This window comes from Neoarius graeffei, chromosome 6 (assembly GCF_027579695.1).
Source record: "Neoarius graeffei isolate fNeoGra1 chromosome 6, fNeoGra1.pri, whole genome shotgun sequence".
NCBI lineage: Eukaryota > Metazoa > Chordata > Actinopteri > Siluriformes > Ariidae > Neoarius > Neoarius graeffei.
In genome coordinates this window covers 1,685,507-1,711,594 of record NC_083574.1, presented here as the reverse complement: position 1 = coordinate 1,711,594, position 26,088 = coordinate 1,685,507, and the positions used below count along the sequence as shown (strand labels likewise).

Below are 26,088 nucleotides of genomic sequence, written 5' to 3'. Positions count from 1 at the left end.
ACTGCTGTGAGCTGGAACAGTTTCCTGTTGGGATTATGGGACTTCCTGTTGCTCATTTCATTGGGTTCACTGTGTGTCCTATAGGAGATTGAGTTCATGTATAAACCAGGGAACATGAGCGCAGTGCCCCCGGTGGTGACTCCTCATCAGCCCCGACTCGACTGGCAGATGTGGTTCGCGGCTCTCGGACCTCACACACAGAGCCCGTGGTTCAGCAGCCTCGTACGGCGCCTCCTGCAGGGGAAGCGGGACGGTGAGGGGTGGGGGGCATTACGGAGGTGGGGGGTACTACAGGGAGATGATGATTTAATCATGTATTTACTGTGTGTGTGTGTGTGTGATGCAGTGATAAAGCTGATTCAGACAGACGAGGCTCGGTACCCGTTCAATAAACAGCCGCCGGTCTACATCCGCGCTCATCGCTACAAGTACTGGTTTACTGAGCCGAAAGAGGACGGGTGAGAATTACACACCACGCCTACTCCACTCCTGAACGCTACGGCGTGACGTTTCCTGGTGTCCCTAAAGAAGCTCTCCGGCTTTAGATCAATCCTGTTGAATGTCAGTTTCGGAGAAAATTATCCTACATACAGTCCCTAAAAATTTTGAAGCACAATACTTGCACCTGAGATACCGGAGTTAGTGATGGACACATGATGGAGTTACCATCATAACACTGAGCTCTGTTTTGATTGATCTGCTGTTGAATAAATCAGTGTGAAAACGATCCATCTGTACGCTAATTTACAGCAGAAGTGTGCATCTTAATTTGCATATGTGTGTGTGTGTGTGTGTGTGTGTGTGTGTGTGTGTGTGTGTGTGTGTAGGTCGTTGCCTCAGAGGTGGTGGAGGAGGATCTATGTAGAGGAGTTTTATCCGCCTGTGCGTCTCGGTGATGCGGTTCTGGAGAACATGCTGACTCAGCACGGACTCAATATAAAGGTGAGACTCGAACACACACACAGATTACTGATAGTTTTATTTTAAAGTGTTAAATTTTATACCACGGCGCTGTGGAATTCTCAAACCTGCAGCTCATTCACACGGACACATGCACTGATGATTTATACACTCCCTGGCCACTTTATTAGGAACACCCCTACATCACCTGCTATTTTGTTCTCTGCGGTTCTCTAATCAGCCGATCGCTCTGCATCAAATCCCACAGATACAAATCAAGAGCTTCAGTTAATGTTCACAATGTTCAAACATCAGAACGGGAAAAACTGTGATCTCAGAGTGTGACTGACTTTCTTTCACTGTGGTATGGGTGTTGGTTTGAGCCAGATGAGTATTTTTGGTTTGAGTATTTCAGAAGCTGCTGATCTCCTCCTGGGGTTTTCACACACAACAGTCTCTAGAGTTTACACAGAATGGTGCGGAAAACAAAAAACAGAGTGAGTGAGTGAGTGACAGTTCTGTGGGTGGAAACAAACGCCTTGTTGATAAGAGAGGGTCAGAGATCAGAACATGGACAGATTGAGCAGTTTGAGCTGCCAGGAAGGATATAGTAACTCATATAATCACTCTTTACAACCGTGGTGAGCAGAAAAGCATCTCAGTAACAGCAGAAGAACACATTGGGTTCCACTCCTGCAGCCAAGAACAGGAATCTTAGTCAACAACGTGTTCTTATTAAAGTGGCCGGGGAGTGTACATATTTTAAATCATCGATGTGGTGGAGTTTTCTCTGAGTAGGTGTGTGTGCGTGTCGTCTCTGTAAGGAGTCTCCAGTGTCAGTGCTGTGTAACAGTCAGAGGTGATGCTGGAGGTTTAAGTTTTCTGGCTGGGTTTCTTTTTTTTTTTTTTTCTCTCCCTTTTTGTCTTCATAACTTCAGGTGCTGTTCTAACAACAGGAAGTGACTTGTTTCATGGAACATTAAATGGATAAAAAGCAAGTTCTTTCTTTTGTAAATTAAAAATTGTCATCATGAGAATTTGTGTTTTTTTTTTTTTTTTTTTTTCCCTCCAGGATAAACCTCTCACTCGGCGTACTTCCGGTTCATGGCTCTTGCAGATGTTGCAGTCTGTAGGTGAACGCGTGAGAGACGTTCCTGCTCACGTCTTGCTCTGGACCCTCTTCAGTTCAGCAGCCACCGTGTGTCTGATCAACTGTCTGCGCTCACACACTCGTCCTCCGACACACACACACTCCCAAGAGCAGCAGGAGGAGGAGAAGGATGTAAAGGAGGAAGTGGAAGAGGAAGTGAATCAGGAGGAGGAAGAAGAGAGTGAGGAGGAAGAGGAGTTTGTACAGAGAAGTGATGAGAGCGAGGGGTTTAATGATGGAGAGGAAAATACAGAGTCAGAACGTGTTAGGAAGAGGAAATAAACACTGCTTCTGAATGCACTGTGTCGCTTCGCATCGCTCTCCTGCTGCGTTTTCAAAAAGATTCGTAAATTAAATGTATTTCTGTGATTAAACTCCTCCCCGTCGCTCTGGGTGATGCGCAGAAGTCTCACGATCCTCAGGCGTTTTCATGGTGCACTGGATTTTTAAAACCATTTTTATTGAAGGTAAAATTAGAAATGAAACCCAGTCGACGGAGGTGTTGGAACACTTTACAGGCTCTCGCGATATTCTCAGAAAAGTGTATCGTGGTGTCATGTGATCACAGTATCAGGGTCATGTGATCACATTGTCCAGCACTTAAACTGTCCCACGGTTCAGCCAGAGCTCTAGTTCGTGGTTCACGTCCCGTATTAAATCACACACTTTCATACCTGCGGCTCGTCTGTAAGCTCGTGTTTATAAAGTTAATAAAAGATGAATGATCTGTTTTAGCTCCAGTTTTCTGCAGGATTCTGATTCCGTCATGAGATTTTCCTCAGGTGTGGGACAGCTGTCTGATCGTTTTAATCTCATCGTTGCTTCCTCTGTGTCACTAACGCACTTGTGTTATTCTGTTCATCACACTACACCTCTCTGTGCCTTTTTGTTTGGTTTTTTTTTTCCTTTCACTTCTTTTCTTCATGCTGTTGCTTTTTCTGAGTTCATTCAGATGTTCTCAAACACCAACATGAAGTAAAACACCTTTTTGTACATTTTATAATAAAACTGTTCACACCATAGAGTCGCTGAGTTCTGGACTCTGATTGGCCAGAAGGTGTTGATTAGTTTTCTGTAGCAGCAGCTCTGTAGTCACAACTCGTTCGCAGGGCCGTGTACAGCGGACTCGGTACGGGTAAACCGATTCCAAAACATGACAAATGGCAGGGGGTTTGTCTTAACTTGGAGAGACTGGAGAGGGAGTGTTTATAGCTGCTGTAACACAAGTGACAACTGGAGCAAAATTGTTTCACTGACATTAAATGTAACTGTAAATGGATTAAAAAAATCATGATCTTTTAATAAATTACAGGCCTAGAAATTCATATATTTTTCCGCCAGCCAGCCGGACTAGTTCCCTTCCAAAGTAACTCGCCAAACAGAAAATCAACTCGCCAAAATTTGTTCACGTATGAATTTTACTTCTGTCAAAAATAATGGAAAAGAGAGTTGTTACCATTGTTCATGACTAATGTGCATTTATTTCAAGACCCGAGTATTTTAATACTGTTGTTAAATACATAAATGAGAACAACACAGAGCACCATAATATAATATCAACAAATAATAATATATTGGAAAACTTGGTGTATGAGTATTGAAAGCAAATATCCTTACTATCATGACTATAGCACCCAAAATATGTCCAACATGCTTTCTGTATTTAACCATTTATGAGAGAGAAAGCATTCGGAGCTTCATATTGACGAGGAATCAACTTGAAAAAAATTAATTATTCCATAAAAATCGTATCGCAGCCAAGGCCTACCCTGCTCCCATGTTTGCTTACAAGTCCTTTGTCGTTTCTCCTTCTCGTACGCTTTATCGGCGGCCTTTTTCTCCTCTTCAGACCGAGGTTGCTTTGTCCCCGTCTCTGGCAGTTTCTGTACACCTTTCAGAAAATTCCGCATCGCAACGTAGCTTTGGCAGATGTAGATGAAAACAACAAAAACGTGTTTAAATGGGTGATAATGTGGCCACGTCTATTGAATTTGATAACGTGATGTGACAGCAGGGGCGTGGCCAAGCATCAGTCTGTGAATGGAGGGCGGAGTCAGGGAAGGTACAGTAAGTGGTGGAATCATTGCACCTGATGGGGATTAACCTGTTTGTGTGACCACGCCCTTTAAAAGGAGAGGAGAGCAGAGAAAGGGAGCTCTCTGGGAAGTGATAAAAGGCTGAAAAGTTAGCAATAAATGGTTAATTGAGAACTCCGTTCTGGCCTGCCGTGCTTCTGTGCTCCACCCACCTGGTCCAATACTACACGTGATTACCGTGATATTCAGCGAGATGCCTTATATGCATGCGCAGTAGTGAAAAAACCGACAGCCTGACTCATACACGATATGATTCGGAATTCTTCAGTATTTTCCGTCCTGCCGATAAACGCATCGATTAACACAGACGCGGCACGCGCTTAATATGCGGCAGCCTTAGTTGACGGTGTGTCTGAATCTTCGCTTCATATATGTTTTTTATTTTCAACTAGCCAGCCGGGCTGCCTAGTGACAGGAATTACCCGCCAAATGACAAATTAAGTCGCCTCGGGCGACCGGACCACCGCAAATTTCGAGCCCTGAATTAAAAAAAATGTAATTGTTGGTAAGTTGCTGTAGAGTAAGGAATAAAACACTCGGGTGTGCGGTTGCAGGAAAATAATCAACTTCAGGGAGGCAACAGATCCTGTTCTAGTCTCACACAATGTTGATGATTATTTTTATTGAATATTTTATCTTTTTCTGAAACAGAGAGGTGATCAGTTTTAAAGTTTAAATCTGAGGTAAAGTTATACGACTCCTCAGTTTTGTGTTCGCTGTCTGTGTCCTTATGGAGTCACAGGAGTGGCATAAAAATGAATAAACGTAAAGGAATAGGAAAATAAATCCAAAACTGTTTTAAAAGGCGAATAAGGAAACAAATGCTTTTCTTTATTGCGCTTGCTATTCCCTGTTGCTTTATCATTTCCTGGAGGAGACAAGAAGAGTCTGTCAAGAGTCAAGTTTATTTGTATCGCACCTTTAACAACAGACGTCATCGCAAAGCAGCTTTACAGAAAATTAAAGACGAGCTAATTTTATCCCTAATGAGGAAGCCCGAAGAGAAGAAAAAGCAGCAAAGAAAAACATTTAGTTTCCTATTATTTTATTTCTTTTATTCTTTTTCGTATTTTTCTTCTTCTTTTACATATTTATTACTTCTGACACTCTTATGACTCCATAGTGCATAGTTTTAATTTCAGATTAAGATAAAACCAAAAGAAATGAAATAAAGCAGTGTCGTGGAAGTCGTGATACTATAGTATTTACAGTATATGCTTTAAAATATATCAAAGTTATAAACAGGATTATAATGTGACAGAATGAAGAGTAAATTAACGTTAATATATATTACAGTGCAGTTTGTTCCAAGCCTTTTATACAAATCTGATTCTTTAACACTGCAGTTTGGAAAATTTTTAATTCTCTAAACCTCTAATAATCATATTACTGTAACAATATCTTCAAAAAATCTGATTTGTGATATTACCATACAGTCAACCTCCTGATTTATTATTATTATTTTTTTTTTAATTATTTGTTTCAGGCTTGAATTGATATTTTTCTGGCCCATAAATTAGCCCTGCCCCAACCCAAGCAGAGATCCTGAACCCCACCCTCATTCTTAAAAGAAAGGACTCTCACAAGGAGTAGGTAATCGCAATGTGTAGAGTTTTTATTGTAAGTGCAGCTCCTCTCTCAGCCAGTAGAGGGCTCTGAAAGTTGCACACTGCTGCTTTAAGTAAATCCTGTGAAAGATCGTTTCACACTGTTGCTTGGCGAGGTTGTGATCACCAGTGCAGGACTCCTGGGCAGTACTTATCGATGAGTGATTGGTAATACGGCTTCAGCTGCTCCACATCAGGCAGGTCCGTGCTTTTAGTGTACAGATCGAACTTACTGGAACACACACACACCACATATTTACTGATCCAGTTAATCAGTTTCACCTGTGTTTCCTTAATGCAGTGATAAAGTACATCCTTAAACCTCAAATGTCCATATTAGAGCTCTAGAAGAGCAATAGCATGCACCTGCTCCTCAAAAGTAAGTGCCCCCTCATAGACTTGTATTCATTTTTGCTGAATTTTAAAGCTTTTTTTTCTTAGTTTATGTAACAGAATCAAACCGTTTTGATCTGCTGAGGACGGCATCTGATCTGTCTTAACATAATGCCATTTTAGTTAACTTAAAAGTAATAAAATAATAAATCAATGTGATGTGTACACTCTTTTAGAATAAATTGTTCTTTAAGGGTTAATTGGAGATTCTTCGCTTCTACTTGGACTCTTTCCCAACAAAGAAATATGCTGTTCTGTGTAGGGTTTTTGTTATCATTTCTATAGTAACGGCTTGTTCACAGGGGTGTGTTCTGCAGACGCTCCATGTAAACGTATTGCATTACATTACACTAGGTTACATTACATGGCATTTAGCAGATGCTCTTATCCAGAGCGACATACAATGAGTGCAAAAGTCAGGTACACGAAGTGCTGAACTTCTAGATAAGAAAGTTCTAGTGCCAACTGGACCAGTGACAGTAACACCGAGTGTAATATTCTGTTAAAGTACCAAAACTCAAACAGCCAAGGAAACAGAGCAACCTTATAAAGTATAACTAACTAGAGAACTCCAACAGCAAACCCCAGGCAAGCCCCAAATACAGTTACACAGTGGGTGGGCAGGAAGGGGAGAGGTGCAGCCTGAAGAGGTGGGGCTTCGGTCTGCACTTGAAGGTGGTCAGGGAGTCGGCAGTTCTGACCTCAATGGGAAGGTCATTCCACCAAAGGGGAACCAGGACAGACAGCAGTGTTGAGTGGGCGGGGCAGGAGAGGAGGAGGGGTCAGGCGACCAGTAGTAGCGGAGCATAGGGGTGGATCAGACTCTGGAGGTATGCTGGCCCTAACCCGTACATGTCAACCTATAAGGATTGTCCGGAAATTATACGGATTTTAGCTCATTTCAAGGGCGTACGGGAGTATAAACAAAGTCTTACGGATTTTCAGTATTTTCTGACCTAAATTTATTTTGTGTATCTTACTTGAACATCGTCACCTGATCGTCGCAAAAACATACAAAAGCTCGATTTATAGACAAAGAACAGTGTGTATGCAGGGGCAGATAACCCAGACTATGTGAAACCGGATGTTTATTCCTCAAGCCTCGTGCAGTATCGCGACTGCGAGACTTCACTCGTTCAGGTCATGCGCACAATCTGCATTTAAACGCGCCAAACGGTCATTGTTCGAACGATTTTCTCATTGTGCAGAGCAACATTGTTTACACCTGAGAGATTTTGAATAGCGTCTGCTGAGTGAAAGAATGGGAACACCGAGAAAGAAAATGAGATACGGCAGGCGGTATCTTCCTGAATGGAAGGAGACATTTAATGGTGTCATTGTTCAGGCGAAAAATGAGGAGTACGCGCACTGCACAGTTTGTGTGCGAGATATAAAAGTTGCGGCGTCTGGAGTTTACGACATAAGGGAACACATGAGGTCCAAAATACATCGGCGAAATTTGCACCAGAAACAGAATCAGCTGCAAATGACGATGTTTGCAAAGCCTAAGACCAATGATCAACCAACAAGTGTAATAAGAGCAGAAGTTACACGATTAGTAACCCCTTGAGAGCCTGGTAAGCGAGCACCAGTGACTTAAATTTGATGCGAGCTGCGATAGGTAACCAGACCGAGTGAGGTTGTAGCCCAGGCGAGCTGCAGGGGTCTGATGGCAGAAGCTGGAAGGCCAGCAAGGACAGAGTTGCAGTAATCCAAGCAGGAGAGGATCAGCACTTTGACCAGGAGCTGAGTAGAGTAGGTGGTAAGAAAAGGGCGGAGTCTTCCGATGTTGTAGAGGAGGAATCTACACATCCAGGTCACTGCAGCAATGTTCACTGAGAAGAAACATGACCCCGAGGTTCTTCACACTGGATGAAGGCGACCAAACATGTTCCTCAGTGAGATCACAAAGTATAATTATTGATATGGTGACGTTTCCTGTAAGGAGAATTGTGTCTCTGTATCCTCTCTGTAAGGAGTCTCCAGTGTGAGTGCTGTGTATCAGTCAGAGGTGAAGCTAGAGTTTTACGTTTTCTGATGTCTTCAGGACAGAGGAGTTTGCACTTCTTCTTTACAGTTTCTCAATAACATAACAAACTGTGATGGTTTTTTGTACCTTATTAAATACAAGAGAGAGAATAGAGAGAGGCTGGTGAGGGAAAGAGTGTTTATAGCTGCTATAACATAAGTAAGAACAGGAACTAACACATTTCAGCCCACGTTAACTATAAAAACATTGTAATCATTGGCCAGTTGTGGTATAAGAGGAATAAAACATTCAGGGACATGCTGTTTGAGGAAAATTATCAATGTCAGGGTCGTCACAGTGACGCCGCTTTGCAACCCGACACCACACAGTGTTTATTCCATACTGATGATCTACAGTGAAACGAATTCAGTGAAGAACGAGTGCGTACTTGAACTCTTTGACCCAGGGCAGCATCTGGACATCTTTGTCGTTACACAGGTGTGTGTAGTTCTCGTGTGTGTGCCAGGGGTAGAAGGAGTGGAAGCGGATCATGTAGAGACCCTGAGAGAGAAAGAGAGAGAGAGAAGCTACAAGACAAGAAATAAATGATTCAGAAAAAGTGAAGACAAAGAGATGATTATTACTGATTAATGTTCAGGATTCTGACCTCCTCAGGAATCGGACACTTGTTAAACTTCATCACTTGGTAGAGATATTCTGTAAAACAATGACATTTTATTAGTTTATCAGCTTATGATTATCTTCCTGGACCCCACCTTGTACATTTTGATGTCTATTATTATTATTATTATTATTATTATTATTATTATTATTATCAGTAGGTAGAGATATGCATCCTATATTGTTTTCTTTAAAAACTACTAAGCTTTAAAATGTTTATTTCAACTTAACAGATAAAGTCTTTCACACAAAACCACTTACGCTGTAAATATAATAAAGTATAAATATAATAAAATCAATCCGAACAAAAGAAATTTCAATCTTTCCTGTTCAAGAATCTGATATCTACTATGTTTTCCCCAATATCCAATTTTTTGCTTGTATTGACCCGGTACTGGTACTGGATCGGTATCAGTATCAGATCGCTGCCACCTCTAGTAGTAATAATATTAAAATAACTGTTATATGTAATTGTAATAGAATAATAACTCTACATATGTGATGCTTAAATATTAAACTCCTCTTGATGCTAATTCTGTATATAAATATAGTGTATATATTTGGGTTAAATGTTTTAAATTTAAAAATGTTTCTGTATAAAATTGATTGAGGGGAGGAGCTGTGAGGGGTGGAGCTGTGAGGGGTGGAGCTGTGAGGGGTGATGTCACTAAGTAAACTTTGAACCAGCCATGTCTGATGTGCAAATTATATATAAACAGGTGATGATGGAGGTCTGTGAAGCTAAGATCGCTAAGCTAACTGTCAAATGTAATGTTAGCAAAGGAGACATGGTGGTTGTCATGGTGACAGTAAAATATATTTCAATATATTTTGGTTGGTGTTAAATAAATCAGTGAGAAAATGAGGATGTTGGCTAAATAAAGGCTCTGAGACTGGAATTAGATTAGACTGGTGTGACTAATGTGTGCTTGTTAGCAAACCAGTTGGACTGTTTTTTTTTTTTTCATTTGCATATTCATGCATATTCATAGCTCCTGACATTTTAATTAGGGGAGAAGGTGCAGAGATGTTCTTAAATCATTTTTCGCCAATTTATGTAAATTAAAAACTTATTAATTTACACACACATTTACTTAAACAGATGAAAATGACACTCAGGGAACTTTAATGAACTCACCATCGTGTCCCCAAGACATCAGAACATTGTCCAGCCCACAGTGAGCTTCATAAATCCCACATTCCGTGCTGTAGGAGAGAAAGTTTCAACACCGTGTGATTGATTGAATTCATTCTGCATTAGAATTAAAGCTGTAGTGTGAACTGTGACAGGGTTTTACGCTGCTCCTGTAACTGTGTGTCAGCATTCATGCCTTTAATTTATAACCTTTAACTCATTATTTATACATGCGGGTGTGTGGGTTCAAATATAATTATTCACGGGGGGAAAAAGACACAAAACGGTTTGTGCAGTTATGGAAAAATAATCAACAACAGGGTTGTGTTTTCCCATAACCGCACACACTGAAGTGTTTTATTCCTTTTATACCACAATTACGCTTCTTTTTTTAAAAACTATTCAAGAACAACACACTACACTTTTTATCCATTTATAGTTACGTCCAGTGTTTGTGAAATGCTGTGTTTTCATTTATGTTATAGCAGCTATAAACACTCATTCTGTCATGCTCTGCCCTGGACTTCCACTCCGGAGATTACTTATCTCCCAGGTCAGCGCCAATCCGGATCCGGGACAGTAATTACATCTTAGATTAGATTAGATTAGATTAGATAAACTTTATTGATCCCTTTGGGAGGGTTCCCTCAGGGAAATTAAGATTCCAGCAGCATCATTACAGATAAACAGAGAAAAGAAATAGAGAAAAACTTCTAGATAAATTAAAATAAATTAAGTATTCACATATACAAATATAAAAGAATAAGATATGGGGAAGAAAGGAAGGGGGAGGGAGGAAAGGGGGGGAGAAGTGGGGTTAGGGTAAGTGTGTGTGTGGGGGGGGGGAGGGGGAGCAGGAAAGATATTGCACGTTATATTACACATTGTCCAGTATTGCTTATTGTTAGTCTAGGCTACTGCTCCTTCCCATCCTCTGTCCTCTTGTTACCCCTCCTCCCCCCCAGAGAGGAGTTGTACAGTCTGATGGCGTGACGGACAAAGGAGTTTTTGAGTCTGTTCGTCCTGCACTTGGGAAGGAGCATTCTGTCACTGAACAGGCTCCTCTGGTTGCTGATGACGGTGTGCAGAGGGTGACTGGCATCGTCCATGATGTTCAATAGTTTGTCCAATCTTGCCTTCATTCACTTCCTGGTTTTCTCTGCTGTCTATAAAAACGCCGTTCTCAGGCAGGGACTTTGCCAGAACGTCTCGTCAGTTTTTCTCGCCGTTTCTGTGCCCTTTATGCTTCTTAGTTTTTTGATCTCCAGCCTGCTTGTTCTTGTCACGGTTTTTGCACTAACGTTTTGTCTTTTTCATGTTTTTTGTGCTAGTGTTTTTTGTCCTTGCCTGCCTCGTTTTTTGTCAAGTTTTTTGTCAAGTTTTTTCCTGGACTATTTTTGCTATTTGTTTTTCTATACTGTTTGTTTACCTTTTTGCCACACCCTTTCCCTGGATTAAATCACATTATTTATTGGATTACTGTCTGTGTGTTCTGCTTCTGGATCCTAATTTCACCACACCCACACCACCCCTAACAGTACGTTCTGACCAACATGGATCCAGCAGAACTGACCCAACTGAGACCGGCTATACAGCAGCAAGGAGCTCTCCTCGGGACCCACCAACAGGAGCTACAACAGATTACCCAGAACCTCTCCACCCCATCCAATTCACTCAACCTTCTAGCCACGCAACTCCAGCACTCCCAAGCCATGCCTACCCCTGCCCAGCCGCCTCCTTCTTCACCTCCTGCCACTGCCGCTCTTCATGAACCGAGACTCCCTTCACCTCAGCCCTACAGTGGAGAACCAGGTACCTGCAGATCTTTTCTATCTCAATGTTCACTGATCTTGGAGCTCCAACCTCTGGCTTTCCCCACAGAATGCTCCTGGGTAGCCTATACCATCACACTCCTCACTGGCAAGGCCAAGGAATGGGGAACAGCGGTCTGGGACACCGATGCATCCTTTTGTTCCAGCTTTAAAGAATTCTCTGAGGAAATGAGGTAAACATTTAACTGTTCTCTGTCTGGCCAGGAGGTGGCTAGGGAGCTCATGGAGCTGTGGCAGGGGTCCCGATCTACCTCGGATTATGCCATTGAGTTCCGGATGTTGGCTGCATCATGCGGTTGGAACGAGAGTGCCCAGGTCGACGTGTTCCTACATGGCCTGTCCGACACCATTAAGGATGAGCTAGTCTCTCGGGAACTGCCATCGGACCTATCCAGCCTCATGGACCTTGCCAATCGCATCAATGCTCGGATTCAACAACAGAGGAGAGAGAAGAACCGCCCCAGCTTCACCACCTATCCACCTTCTGCCTCGTCCATCGAACCCATGCAGGTAGATCAGGTACGGGTGTCAGCAGAGGAATGACTGCACTGGTGGAGCACGGGGGCCTGCTTCTACTGCGGTCAGCAAGGACATATCTGCCGAGCCTGTCCGCTAAAAGGACGAGCTCACCAGTGAATCGAGGGGCCCTGGTGGGCAATGCTCGGAACCAGTCCCCTGCTGACCAACCGTTGCTCCCTGTTATCATCACCCACAACAACCGGCATCACCATCTTCAGGCACTCATCGACTCAGGGGCAGACAGGAACCTGATCTGCTCCACTACCGCCAAGGATCTCGGAATCCCGTTACTTGTCCTTGAGGTCCCTCTCACCGTCCTGACACTCAGTGGCACTGGCTTGACCACCATCACTCACTTTACCACCCTGCTCACCTTCAGGATTTCAGGCAATCACTCTGAAACTATTCAATTTCACGTCATGAACGACCCTCATGTTCCCGTCATTCTAGGACTATCTTGGCTGACGCAGCACAACCCTCACATAAATTGGACTAATAACACCATCCTAGGCTGGAGTCCTTCCTGCCTGGCCTCCTGCCTTAACTCTGTTCTGCCTCCTGCCTAACCACCACAGCCCTCAGCTAGCGAGTTTCCCAACCTCTCTCACGTGCCCCCGGAATATCTGGACCTTAAGGTAGTTTTCAGCAAGACCCGAGCAGTGTCCCTCCCTCCTCACAGACCCTATGACTGTGGTATCGATCTCCTGCCTGGGACAGCGCCACCCAAGGGATGCCTCTACTCTCTTTCTCCCGCTGAAAGTCAAGCCATGGAAAAAATACATCACCGAATTGCTGGCAGCTGGGATCATCCACCCTTCCTCCTCCCCAGCAGGGGTGGGGTTCTTCTTTGTCGAAAAGAAGGACAAGTCACTCCGCCCCTGCATTGACTATCGGGGTCTCAATGCTATCACAATCAAGAATCGTTATCCAGTACCGCTCATGACCACGGCCTTCGAACTACTCCAGGGAGCCAAAAAGTGTTTACTAAACTGGACTTACGCAACGCCTACCATCTTGTTAGGATCAGGGAAGGGGATGAGTGGAAGACGGCCTTTAACACCACGACAGGCCACTACGAGTACCTCATGGTCCCTTTCAGCCTGACCAACGCGCCTGTGGTCTTCCAGGCACTAGTTAACGACATCTTGAGGGACTTCCTTAACACCTTTGTCTTTGTGTACCTGGATAACATCCTGATTTTCTCTTGCTCCCTGGAGGAACATTGGGGTCACCTCTGGCAGGTCCTCCAATGCCTGCTAGAGAACAAGCTGTTCGTCAAGGTGGAGAAAAGTGAGTTCCACCAAAGCTCTGTCTCATTCCTGGGGTTCATCATCTCTCCGGCTAAGATTCAGATGGACCCCCTCAAGCTGGAGGCAGTCGCTGACTGGCCCACCCCATCTTCGAGACTGTTAGGACTTGGACTGTTTTGGCCTCTAGAGGCCGCTGTTATTTCCTTTTCATGTCTTGTTTATTTTGGCCTCTAGAGGCCGCCACTGTTCCTGTGTTTTGTGTTTTTGTTAATTGCCTGTTAGTCCTAATTATCTTCACCTGTGTCCCTAATTAGTTTGTGTATTTATACCCCTGAGTTCCGTCCTCTTGTCACGGAGTCTTTGTGCTGTTATGTTTATCTCCAGTTTCCTTTGTACTGTGTTTTGTGGATCTTCTGAGCTTTTGCATTTTTGCCTTTTTCTTTTTGAATTATACTCTTTGTTTTTGTTTTTTTGTTTTGCCCTGGATTGTATATAGTGTACATAGTATAAATAAACCTTTTGTTACTTTTTCTACTTCCGCCTCACGCCTCTGCATTTGAGTCATTCCCCTGGTGGCCTAGTGGGGGTTTGCTGGATCATCACACCAACGAACCAGGTTCGAATCCCAGCAAAACCCTAACAGAAAGACTCCGTCATGACCGACTCAGCAGAGGCTGCTTCAACTGTCTACCCGGCCAACCTTCAGGGAATTATGGCAGCTTTGACACGCTTCGGAGCGACCATGGACGCTCATGGATGTACGCTCACCAGCCAACGTGAGGCCCTTGCTCGCCACGAGGAACTGCTTCAGCAAATTGGGAAAACCCTGGCACAGCTGACATCTCTGCCTGCATCTCCTGCTCCTGATCCAGTTCCTGCTCCTGATCCAGTTCCTGCTCCTGCTCCAGTGCCTCCTGCCATGCTGCCTTCTTCACCTCGCGAACCCAGCCTTCCTGCACCACAGAGGTATGACGGCAAGCACAGTGAGTGCCGAGAGTTCCTTACCCAGTGTCAACTCACCTTTGAGCTTCAGCCTACCACCTACACTACGGATCGCCGCAAGATTGCCTTTGTCATCACCTTATTAGCTGGTAAGGCGCGAGCCTGGGCTACTGCTATCTGGCAAAGACAGGGACCTGAGTGCTTTGATTTCCAGCTGTTTTCTGAAGAGATGCTTCGGGTCTTCGATCAGGCAGACATCAGTACCGACGCAGCCCGAAAGCTCATGTCCATCCGGCAAGGAGGAAGCGTCGCAGATTACGCCATCTCGTTCCGAACACTCGCAGCAGTAAGTGGATGGAACGAGACTGCCCTGGTGTCAGCCTTCCACCATGGTCTGTCTGACCCCATCAAGGACGGTCTGGCCTCTATTGGATGCCCAAGTGACCTCGAAACCCTCATCTCACATGCTATTCGTCTGGACAACAGGATGAGAGAACGCCACCAAGCCTTGAGCCCCCCCAGCCTCCCTACCTCTACCTGGAGACCGTCTACCTCCTTCAGTGACTGTCCAGAACCCATGCAAGTGGGTCGTACTCGCCTCTCCGCATCTGAGAGGGAGCGCAGAAGGAGGGACAAGTGCTGCATCTACTGTGGCAAGCCTGGTCACTTCCGAGCATCATGTCCCGAACTCTTGGGAAAAGGACCGCCCCGTCCAGCCGAGGGAGGGTTGTGACGGGGCCTACCCTCTCTCCCGGACTCCCTGGCCAAGGAATCTACATCCCGGTCTCCATCTCCTGGGGTGAGTCTGTCCACTCTTGTCAAGCTTTGATAGACTCAGGGGCGGCTGGGAACTTTATGGATATTCACTTCGCCCAAAGCATCAATATACCTACTGCACCTCTTGAAGTCCCTCTGTCTGTGTCTGCCCTCGATGGCCAAGCGTTAGGTGATGGAAGAGTCACTCAAGTTACTTCTCCAGTCTTCCTCCAGTCTCAAGGTCACAAGGAAGAAATATCCCTGCACCTGATTCCTTCACCTGAGTTCCCAGTTATTCTAGGCCTTCCTTGGCTTACTCACCACAACCCTCGCATAGACTGGGTAACAAGCCAGGTTGTGGAATGGGGCCCTGCATGCCATGCCTCTTGTCTGCTCTCTAGCTCTCCTGTGTCTCCTGCCGAGCCCCCTGATCTCACCGAGTTATCTCAAGTTCCCACAGAGTACTGGGATCTCAAGGAGGTATTCAGCAAGAGCAGGGCCGCCGTTCTTCCTCCGCACCGGGCCTACGACTGTGCCATCGACTTGCTCCCTGGGACTACCCCTCCTCGTGGCAGACTGTTTTCCCTCTCTCAGCCAGAACGCAAGGCCATGGAGGAATACCTCAAAGACGCCCTGGTCTCTGGGTTCATTCGACCCTCCACCTCACCTGCTGGTGCCGGCTTCTTCTTTGTCGGCAAGAAGGATGGGGGGCTTCGACCATGTATTGACTACAGGGGCCTGAACAAGATCACTGTGCGCAACCGATATCCCCTTCCGCTGATGTCCACTGCTTTCGACCTGCTCCAAGGCGCCACCGTCTTCACCAAGTTGGACCTACGGAACGCATACCACCTCATCCGTATCCGACAGGGAGACGAGTGGAAGACTGCCTTTAACACCCCGTCTGGGCACTACGAATACCAGGTGATGCCCTTCGGACTCACCAACGCACCAGCTGTTTTTCAGGCCCTAATCAACGACGTCTTAAGGGACATGATTAACCTGTACGTCTTTGTCTACCTCGACGACATCCTTATCTTTTCCAAGACCGTGCAGGAGCACCGCCACCATGTCCGCCAGGTTCTCCAGAGGCTGCTACAGAACAATCTGTTCGCCAAGGCCCAGAAATGCGAATTTCATGTTCCCGAGGTCTCCTTTCTGGGATTTATTGTACGGACAGGCCAACTCCAAATGGACCCTGCCAAGACCCTGGCCGTCCGGGACTGGCCTACTCCCAAGTCCGTTAAGGAGGTTCAGCGGTTCTTAGGATTCGCTAACTTCTACCGCAAGTTCATCAGGAACTTCAGTTCTGTGGTAGCACCCATGTCAGACCTCACCAAAGGGACAGGTGGATCTTATGGCTGGTCTCCTCAGGCAGAAAAGGCATTCAAAGACCTCAAGGCCCGCTTCTGCACGGCACCCATTCTGGTCCTCCCGGACACCTCCCAACCATTCATCGTGGAGGTGGACGCCTCGGACAGTGGTGTCGGCGCGGTACTCTCTCAACGTTCGGAAGGAAAGCTGCACCCCTGCGCTTACTTCTCCCACCGCCTGAGTCCTGCGGAGTCCCGGTACGATGTGGGGGATCGAGAACTGTTAGCGGTCAAACTGGCCCTTGAGGAGTGGAGGCACTGGCTGGAGGGAGCGCAACATCCATTCCTGGTTTGGACTGACCACAAGAACCTGGAGTACCTCCAGCAAGCCAAGAGACTGAACCCTCGACAGGCTAGGTGGGCCCTGTTTTTCAGTTGGTTTGACTTCACCCTCTCGTACCGTCCCGGCTCCAAGAACACCAAACCTGACGCACTGTCCAGGCTGTTCTCTGCCACTAACAGGGAGAATGAAGTCGGGCCTATTATCCCGGTGTCCCGGATTGTGGCCCCTGTCCGCTGGGGTATTGAGGAGGCTGTTCGACGAGCCCAACGCCAGGACCCCGGTCCTGGGACGGGGCCACCGGGCCTCTTGTACGTCCCACATCAAGCCCGGGCCAAGGTTCTCCAGTGGGGTCACTCTTCCCCTCTCACCGCCCACCCGGGAGCTCGGAGGACCCTGGACTTCCTGAAAAGACGCTTCTGGTGGCCTAACATGGAGCAGGAAGTAAGGTCATTTGTCCTGTCCTGTGAGGTTTGCACCAGAACCAAGAACCCACGACAGCGTCCCCAGGGTCTCCTGCATCCTCTGACCATTCCCCGGCGTCCCTGGTCCCACGTGGCAGTCGACTTCATCACGGGTCTCCCTGAGTCACAAGGTAACATGGTCATTTTGGTCATTGTTGACAGATTCTCCAAGGCCTGCCGCTTCATACCTCTGTGCAAACTCCCCTCTGCTCTTGAAACAGCGAAACTTATATTTAATCATGTCTTCCGAGTCTTTGGTCTTCCACAGGACATCGTCTCAGACCGAGGGCCCCAGTTCTCCTCCCGAGTGTGGCACGGGTTCTGCAAGGTCATCGGAGCCACTGCCAGCCTCTCCTCTGGGTTTCACCCACAGTCCAATGGTCAGACGGAGAGGCTCAACCAGGACCTGGAAACCACCCTGCGAGGCCTGGCTATGGATAACCCGACATCGTGGAGCACCTGGCTGCCATGGGCAGAGTACGCCCACAACACCCTGCAGTCATCGGCCACCAAGCTGTCGCCATTCCAGTGCCAATTCGGGTTCCAGCCACCTCTGTTCCCGGACCAGGAGGAGGACGCGGGGGTGCCCTCGGTCAACCAATATGTGAGACGGTGTCACAAGACCTGGAGCAAGGTCAGGAAGACCCTCATACAGACCTCCAGAACCAACCAGACTCAGGCCAACCGCCACAGAAGACCTGCACACACTTTCCGCCCTGGGCAGCGGGTTTGGCTGTCCACTAAGGACCTTCCGCTGCGGGTGGAGAACCGCAAGCTTGCTCCTCGCTACATTGGCCCCTTCAAGGTGGTGCGCAGGGTGAACCCTGTCTCCTACCGGCTCCAGTTGCCCCGGACTCTGAGGATCAACCCCACTTTCCATGTTTCCCTGTTGCGGCCTGTACTGACGTCTACGTATGCCCCTGCCCCTAGGAACCCCCCACCCCCCCGCATCTTCCAGGGGCAGACTGTGTTCACTGTGCATCGCCTGCTTGACTCCCGCCGGGTCCGCGGCGGGTTGCAATATCTGGTGGACTGGGAGGGCTATGGTCCTGAGGAGCGCTGCTGGGTTCCTGCTCGGGATGTCCTAGATAAAGAACTGTGTCGGGACTTCCATTCGGCCCATCCGGATCGCCCTGGGAACGTCAGGAGACGCTCCTAGAGGGGGGGGTCCTGTTAGGACTTGGACTGTTTTGGCCTCTAGAGGCCGCTGTTATTTCCTTTTCATGTCTTGTTTATTTTGGCCTCTAGAGGCCGCCACTGTTCCTGTGTTTTGTGTTTTTGTTAATTGCCTGTTAGTCCTAATTATCTTCACCTGTGTCCCTAATTAGTTTGTGTATTTATACCCCTGAGTTCAGTCCTCTTGTCACGGAGTCTTTGTGCTGTTATGTTTATCTCCAGTTTCCTTTGTACTGTGTTTTGTGGATCTTCTGAGCTTTTGCATTTTTGCCTTTTTCTTTTTGAATTATACTCTTTGTTTTTGTTTTTTTGTTTTGCCCTGGATTGTATATAGTGTACATAGTATAAATAAACCTTTTGTTACTTTTTCTACTTCCGCCTCACGCCTCTGCATTTGAGTCATTCCCCTGGTGGCCTAGTGGGGGTTTGCTGGATCATCACACCAACGAACCAGGTTCGAATCCCAGCAAAACCCTAACAGAGACAAGCGCTCCAGCGCTTCCTTGGGTTCACCAACTTCTACAGGCACTTCATCCATGACTTCAGCATGGTGGCTGGACCTCTCTCAGCCCTGACCTTGACCAAGACCCAGTTCAAGTGGGGGGAGGAAGCAGAGAAAGCCTTTTCCATGCTCAAGCACAGGTTTACCACAGTACCCATTCTCACCATACCCGATCCTACCAAGCAGTCTATTGTCGAGGTCAACGCTTCTGAGTCAGGGGTCACAGCCATTCTCTCCCAGAGGGCCAGTGACAACAAGGTCCACCCATGCTCCTTCTCCCGCCGGCTGTCCCCAGCCGAACATAACTATGACATCAGTGACAGAGAGCTACTGGCTGTGAAACTAGCCTTGGAGGAGTGCAGGCACTGGCTCGAGGGGTCTGATCTCCCCTTCCTAGTCTGGACCTACCATAAAAACCTGGAGTACCTCAAGTCCGCCAAACGCCTCAATTCTCGACAAGCCCGATGGTCTCTCTTCTTCTCCCGGGTTCAAATTCATGCTTTCCTACCACCCAGGCTCCAAGAATGGCAAACCCGATGCCCTGTCCAGGATGTTCTCTTCCCACCAGGAGGAGTCCAAAATGCCCAAAATCATCCTCCCTCCATGCTGCCTGGTGGGGGCCGCCATACTTGAGGTTGAGACACTAGTGCAGAAGGCCCTGGAGCAGGACCCCGGAGAAGGTAACTCCAACAACATTCCACGTAATCATCTGTTTGTTCCCTGTCCTGTGTGCTGCAGTGGGATCATGGCTCCAAGCTGGCCTGTCATCTGGGAGCTGCCAAACCCTGGCACTCATCCAGCAGCGCTTTTGGTGGCTATCCATCAAGGAAGACATCCAGGAGTTCGTGGCAGCCTGCGACACATGCTCCCAGAACAAGACAACCAATCGACCCCCTGCTGGCTTTCTAAGACCCCTCCCGACTCCGTATCGACCTTGGTCTCACATCGCCCTGGACTTTGTCACAGGACTCCCCAACTCAAGTGGCAACACATGCATCCTCACTGTTATTGACCATTTCTCCAAGACCGTTCATTTCATCCCTCTGCCCAAGCTCCCCTCAGCCAAAGAAACTGCTGAGCTACTCATCCAGCACATTTTCGGTCTACATGGACTGCCCACTGACATCGTTTCTAACCGGGGTCCTCAGTTCACTGCACAATTCTGGAGGGCCTTCTGCAAACTCATCGGGGCCACCTGTAGTCTCTCCTCAGGCTTCCACCCACAAACCAACAGCTAGGCAGAACAGGTGAACCAAGCTTTGGAGGTAGCACTCAGGTGCATGGCGTCCAGGGATGCCAGTTCTTGGAGTAAGTACCTACCTTGGATTGAATATGCTCATAACACTCTCCCTTCCTCTGCCACAGGTCTCTCTCCATTCCAGTACTCCCTAGGTTATCAACCACCACTGTTCCCCAGCCAAGAAGAGGAGGTGGCCATACCCTCAGCCCAGCTGTTTATATGTCACTGCAGGAGGACATGGGCATTGGCCCAGAGGAGACTCATTCGCTTCGCCCTCACATCCAAGAGGGAGGCTGACAAACGCTGTTCCAAGGCACCCACCTACCGGGTAGGACAATGAGTCATGCTCTCCACGCGCCACCTGCCACTTAGAACCATCTCCTGCAAGCTAGCACCCAGGTTCCTTGGACCCTTTCTCATCAAGAAGGTAATCAACCCATGTTCCGTTAGACTGGCATTACCACTTACCATGCGGCGTGTTCACCCCACCTTTCACATATCACAGCTCAAACCCCTGGTCTCCAGTCCTTTGCCAGAATGTCTCGTCAGTTTTTTTCGCCGTTTCTGTGCCCTTTATGCTTCTTGGTTTTTTGCTTTCTAGCCTGCTTGTTCTTGTCACGGTTTTTGCACTAATGTTTTGTCTTTTTCATGTTTTTTGTGCTAGTGTTTTTTGTCCTTGCCTGCCTCATTTTTTGTCTCAGTTTTTTTTGTCTGGACTATTTTCATGTCTTTTGCACTAGCATTTTTGTCCTTGCCCACTTTGTTTTTTGTCAGGTTTTTTTGTCTCTTTTTCCTGGACTATTTTTGCTATTTGTTTTTTCTATACTGTTTGTTTACCTTTTTGCCACGCCCTTTCCTTGGATTAAATCACATTATTTATTGGATTATTGTCTGTGTGTTCTGCTTCTGGACCCTAATCTCACCACATCCCCACCACCCCAACACATTCCCTCACCAGACTCTCTTTATTCTCTCTCATGAAGTTAATAAGACAAAAAACCCACAGCTTGTTCCCTCTGACTGTTACACTGCAGGGTTTCCCATACATAGACCATTGTGTGGTGCAGCGCCACACAATGGATTCCTATCGCCACACAATCAGACTCGCGATTTTGAAAAAAAAAAATTCCGTTGCGTATCGTTCCGTTCATTCATAGTGCTCTTTCTTCTCGTTCACGCATGCGCGCACACCCACCCACACACAGAGAGAGAGAGAGAGAGAGAGGCGTGTACACAGGCTTGCCGTTGCGCATATACCCGGACTGCAAGTAGGCCTGTAAGGCTAATTAAAAATAACGCAGCCTTCCCAATTCGCCTTCCGACCCCTTATTTTAAAAGGTAGCCTACGTCGTGCTCGTGATGAGCTTTATCATAGCCTTCTTGGCTTACAGGAAACGGACATCCCTGAGTCAAGCTATAAACCAATTTTGATGCATACAGTAGCAGCTTGACGCGAGGAACCGGCCTTATTGCATTATCCCGTTTATCCCGCTTCAGCATTCATGCAAGTTATTAATAATGGCTTGACATTCACAATAAATAAGGATTTCCCACTATCCTAAATAAAATGTTATACTCGCCGGGATGCCTAGTTGATGCTATCAGAAGCATAAAATCTGAATATTTTAAGAAACATCTTTATTAGCTTTATTGGCGAAGTAGATAAACCATCACTGCATCACTGATACGCACACACACTGGCAGCTGATTCGCCCACTCCTCCTCTCCACGCATACTGCTCGAGGGCTATCAAGAGGAAAACCCAATGCTGCGAGATATTTAGCACAGAGAAGACGGTCAACGATATCTGGAGTCTACCAAAGGTTAGTTTGATGTACTGTGCTCAAACACACCTGCCCAGTATGTAACTCAGAAAAGGTAGCCTTATGCTAGCTTTATGAACTGCTAGCCTTATAACTTTATCAATATTGAACGTCCAGCTGTCAGCCTGTAACGTTGGAAACGCAGCAAACAATGTGATAAAGATAAAATGCGGTAGTTGAGATAGGCTACTGTAGGATGCCCATAGGCTAATAATAACTTCGTATTTATTTGACTATTATAATTTCATTGACTCTCAATGTTTGCTGCTTTAACCCAGCTGAGTATTGAACCTCCAGCTTGTTTTTTGCAATTTATTCCTTGAATGTCAACTAAAGAATGTTTGAAAGATTGCCACCAAAAAGGCAAAAAACTAAGATAAAAACTAAACTTTAACTTCAGTTTTGGTGAGTAATTTTCATAAATTTAAAAGACAGGTTTTCCACCAACATCAAGCCCAGCAAACTAATGGCCTGCCCTGTAATGTAAAGTTGGGTTGAGGAATGAAACCAGGCAGGGTTCTGGTAAAAATTGTTTTAGCTGTCTTCTCTTAAAGAACTTAAAAGAGTTTAGATTGAACTGAATAATCTCAAATGCTTCTTGTAGCTTTAAAATAGTCCCAGCAGGTGACTCTAAAGAAAAATACTGTGTGTTTGAACACCGCCTGCTGTAAACACTTTGCATACACCCCAATGACCGACTCCACCGACCGCCACGACACCACCGCGCACGATTCCCTCATTGGCACAGTGGAGCAACACAAATTGCTACCTGGTCTGTGGGAAACACTGCACTGCACTGATACTGGAGACTCCTTCCAGAGACGATACACACAAACACATTTCTTCTTACAAGAAACCTCACCTTAACAACGACTTTTAAAAATCTGTTTATTATCAGTAGAGCGTCCGCTGTACACGCTCCTGTGAATGAGCTGTTACTATAGAAATTATATCGTATTAAAATGAGTGCATTAATTATAATTATTATACATACAGGACACTTTTTTGATGGAATAAAAACATGTTCTATTCCCTTCTAGTGGGTTTCATTCATTTGGTTTGATAGCATGCAATGTTGTTAGCATATCGCTTATCCTACGTGTATTACATCACTCTACCCAATGGAGAATGAGCGTTGAATATGGTTTACGATATTGCACAGTTGTCAAGACAACATGACGTCACACATCGGAGATGTAACTTCCGTGCTAGCGAGTGATGGTGCGTTCATGTGCTATGGGAATTATGGTAAATACCAAACGCCGACATGGAAAGCACACATGAACGCCCCCTCTTGTGGTATTTTCCACTGGGCAACTCGTAGAAAATTTTGATACACGAGTTGCCGAAATGAGATGAACTTTAACCTTTTCAACATGGCGGCGAGCGGTACAAGACTAGCTTATGAACCAAGAAAGAAGTGGTTTTCACCTACAGAAAGCTGACTCTCACCTTTTAAACGAGTCATGTTATGTATATTATATTATTATAATATGTATATTATAGCCTAATACAAAATATTCTGTGGCTGTCCAAAGAACGCCAACAATGATTTAGATACTGGCTACTCTCATTGTGGCTACAGCCAAATTTCCAAAAACTGCGTGGCATTCAATGTGTTAAGAAAATCTCTCCTTGTCATGATCAGAAAATATTCAGCATTATTTACCTTTTGACTTTTGATAACCCATATTCCTGCTGCAGCTGATGAACAAGGCAATCTATAATTGTTTTAGCCAAATAACAGGCCTGATTCTGAATCTGGTCCACCATCTTTAATTTGTCAACAACAACAAAAGCATGTGAACACAACACACTGGTAAATACCACTTCCCAACTGGAAAATATCATCTTCCCATAGCACATGAATGCAGCATTTCTCTGATGATTTGTAAACAAACATGGCCGCCAGATTTGCTTCGTTAAATACAGAAGATTTTGAGAGAATTTTGAAAGAGAAAGATGTGTTGAACACCTGAAAGGAATGTATAATAATAATAATAATAATATTGTCTGGCTTTTTTTCATGGTCTATCAGATATATTCCATTCAGCCACTCAACTTTGACTCATTCAGTATCATGCTCGCTGAATGGAATATATCTGATAGACCACGAAAAAAAGCCAAACAATATTATTTAAATAAACCTGTGATTTGCAGCTGCTTTAAAGATAATTAACTCACTTCAGTGTTTCGTCCTTGTTGTCTGGATTCTCTGTAAATGTCGTGTCTCTGAACACAATGGAGTTCTGAAAGCGGCAGCCAACAGGAAACGTGTCTCCCACTACGGCCCACTGACACACACACACACACACACACACACACACATTAGTACGCAAGGCAAAATTTGTCCTACCTGTAAAATTGTTTTGTTTTAATGTGGACGATGGTCAGGTACCTGAGGTTCTCCCCATAAGGCCATGATTTTTCCAACGTCATGAATGAGACCGACCAACTGGAACCACTCTGTAAAAGGAGAGAGAATTCTCTTCAAACCCCCAAAACACCTCAACAGTAGAACACCTGAACACTAGTGCAAGGGGCGGAGATTCATCAATTAACAGTCAGATGATTGACAGGTGAGTAGAGATGCCTTCTTGTCCTCACCATGTGTTGTTTCTCTGAGTTTCTCATCTGAATAAAAATCGTTTCCTGTCACTAAACTCAGGAATGTTACTTGAGTAATTGTATTTACTGATTGTAATCAGAGCTTCTCTGCTGTTTGTGAGGGCCACGCCCAGTCCTCACCTTTATCAGGATGTTGTCTGCGGATCCCTTCAGCAGTTTGGAAGGCATGGAAGGAGTTTGGGAAGTCGACGTCAGGATCCGATTCGTCGACCAGCTGGTCCAGACTATCGATGCTCTCCATCATAGTCATTTGAGCGTGAGTGCAACCCGCCCACTCGGCATGCTGGGGTCAGAGGTAAATGATTATTATATAGCAAGTACGTCTAACTACAGACGTACAGTACTTCAACGACACGCCTACTACATGACACGCCCACGTCACAGAAAGAGCCACCATCTTGCACACGACACCAGCCTCATTAGACTCCAGGTTGGGGTTTGGGTTAGGAGAAGAAACTTCCAGCAGTACTTCTGGCTGTTAACATGCATCAGCTCAAGGGGTGTGTCATGTACAGAAGTGGGTGTGTCGTGTTGTAAAATGGGTGTGTCTTGTGATCTGTGAGACTGCAGATAGACCCTTCTCTTATACAGACTTTGATTGAATGATGGTCAAAAAAAGGAGGGAGGAGTCAGTGAGTGGAAGGAGGAGTCAGTGAAGAGGAGGGAGGAGTCAGGAAGAACAAAGAGGAGCCAAGGAAGAGGAGGGAGGAGTCAGTGAGAGGACAGCATAGTCAGACTCGGAGTATGATGGAGTGTGTGTGTGTGTGTGTGTGTGTGTGTAAGCATGTGTGTACTGACCTTCTTTCTGACAAAGTCCAGGGTCTGGTGTGTGTGCATCAGTCTATACGTATTAAACACACATTGAAAAAGATCTCTGTTCTGTCTCACACACACGAGAAATAAAGTTTAGTCTGCAGTTCATTTGAACCCTGATGTCATTTCTTTTCTCGGTAATTTCACTGTGTTTATTTTACCTCGAAGTTTCTGAAGTCAGATATGTCTTTCCCGTTGTTGGGAAGCTCCTCTGGACGATACGCCAGAGACGGATCAGGACCCTGAGACCCGGACCGGGAACACAAACACAAAGAGCTAGTTTGTGTGTGATGTTTAATTACAGAGATGTAATTGTTGATGACTTCGTAAATAATAAATACACATGGAGTCATAAACATAGATGGTCATAAATGCACTGAGAGTGATAATTACATGGGCACAAACACACACGGAGTAACAGAGTAATAAATGTGTAATAATGAACACAGTGTAATAAACAGACGGCGTAATAAACAGACGGCGTAATAAACAGACGGCGTAATAAACAGAGGGTGTGTGTACAGAGTGTGAAAGAGCTCACCAAGTTAATGACCCTCAT

At 45.9% G+C, this 26,088-nt stretch overlaps 2 protein-coding genes across 3 annotated transcripts in view; one reads left to right on the top strand and one right to left on the bottom strand.

Annotated features, from left to right (window-relative positions):
• The window catches only part of lmf2a (lipase maturation factor 2a), a 27,164-nt gene extending 20,864 nt beyond the window's left edge, over positions 1–6,300 (top strand). For both annotated transcript variants that reach the window (XM_060923168.1, XM_060923167.1), the window contains exons 11-14: positions 85–253; positions 347–458; positions 828–942; positions 1,973–6,300. In XM_060923168.1, the coding sequence (XP_060779151.1) occupies positions 85–253; positions 347–458; positions 828–942; positions 1,973–2,332 (756 nt within the window). In that variant the 3' untranslated portion in view covers positions 2,333–6,300. The remainder of the gene's footprint in view (positions 1–84; positions 254–346; positions 459–827; positions 943–1,972) is intronic.
• Positions 5,877–26,088, bottom strand: miox (myo-inositol oxygenase). Its single transcript, XM_060923169.1, has 10 exons — positions 26,071–26,088; positions 25,691–25,771; positions 25,515–25,595; positions 24,837–24,999; positions 24,487–24,554; positions 24,273–24,382; positions 9,935–10,002; positions 8,783–8,832; positions 8,564–8,676; positions 5,877–5,985 (listed from the first exon to the last, which is right to left on the bottom strand). Exons 1-10 carry the CDS (start codon positions 26,086–26,088, stop codon positions 5,877–5,879), a joined length of 861 nt encoding a protein of 286 aa, XP_060779152.1.

What these genes read in the sequence shown, in the direction of transcription:
- miox (XM_060923169.1), bottom strand. An exon ending in GATGTCTTGGGGACACGATG is followed by an intron (nt 8,833 to 9,934) that starts GTGAGTTCATTA and finishes ATTGTTTTACAG; the next exon opens with AATATCTCTACCAAGTGATG. An exon ending in AGTGTCCGATTCCTGAGGAG is followed by an intron (nt 8,677 to 8,782) that starts GTCAGAATCCTG and finishes TTTCTCTCTCAG; the next exon opens with GGTCTCTACATGATCCGCTT.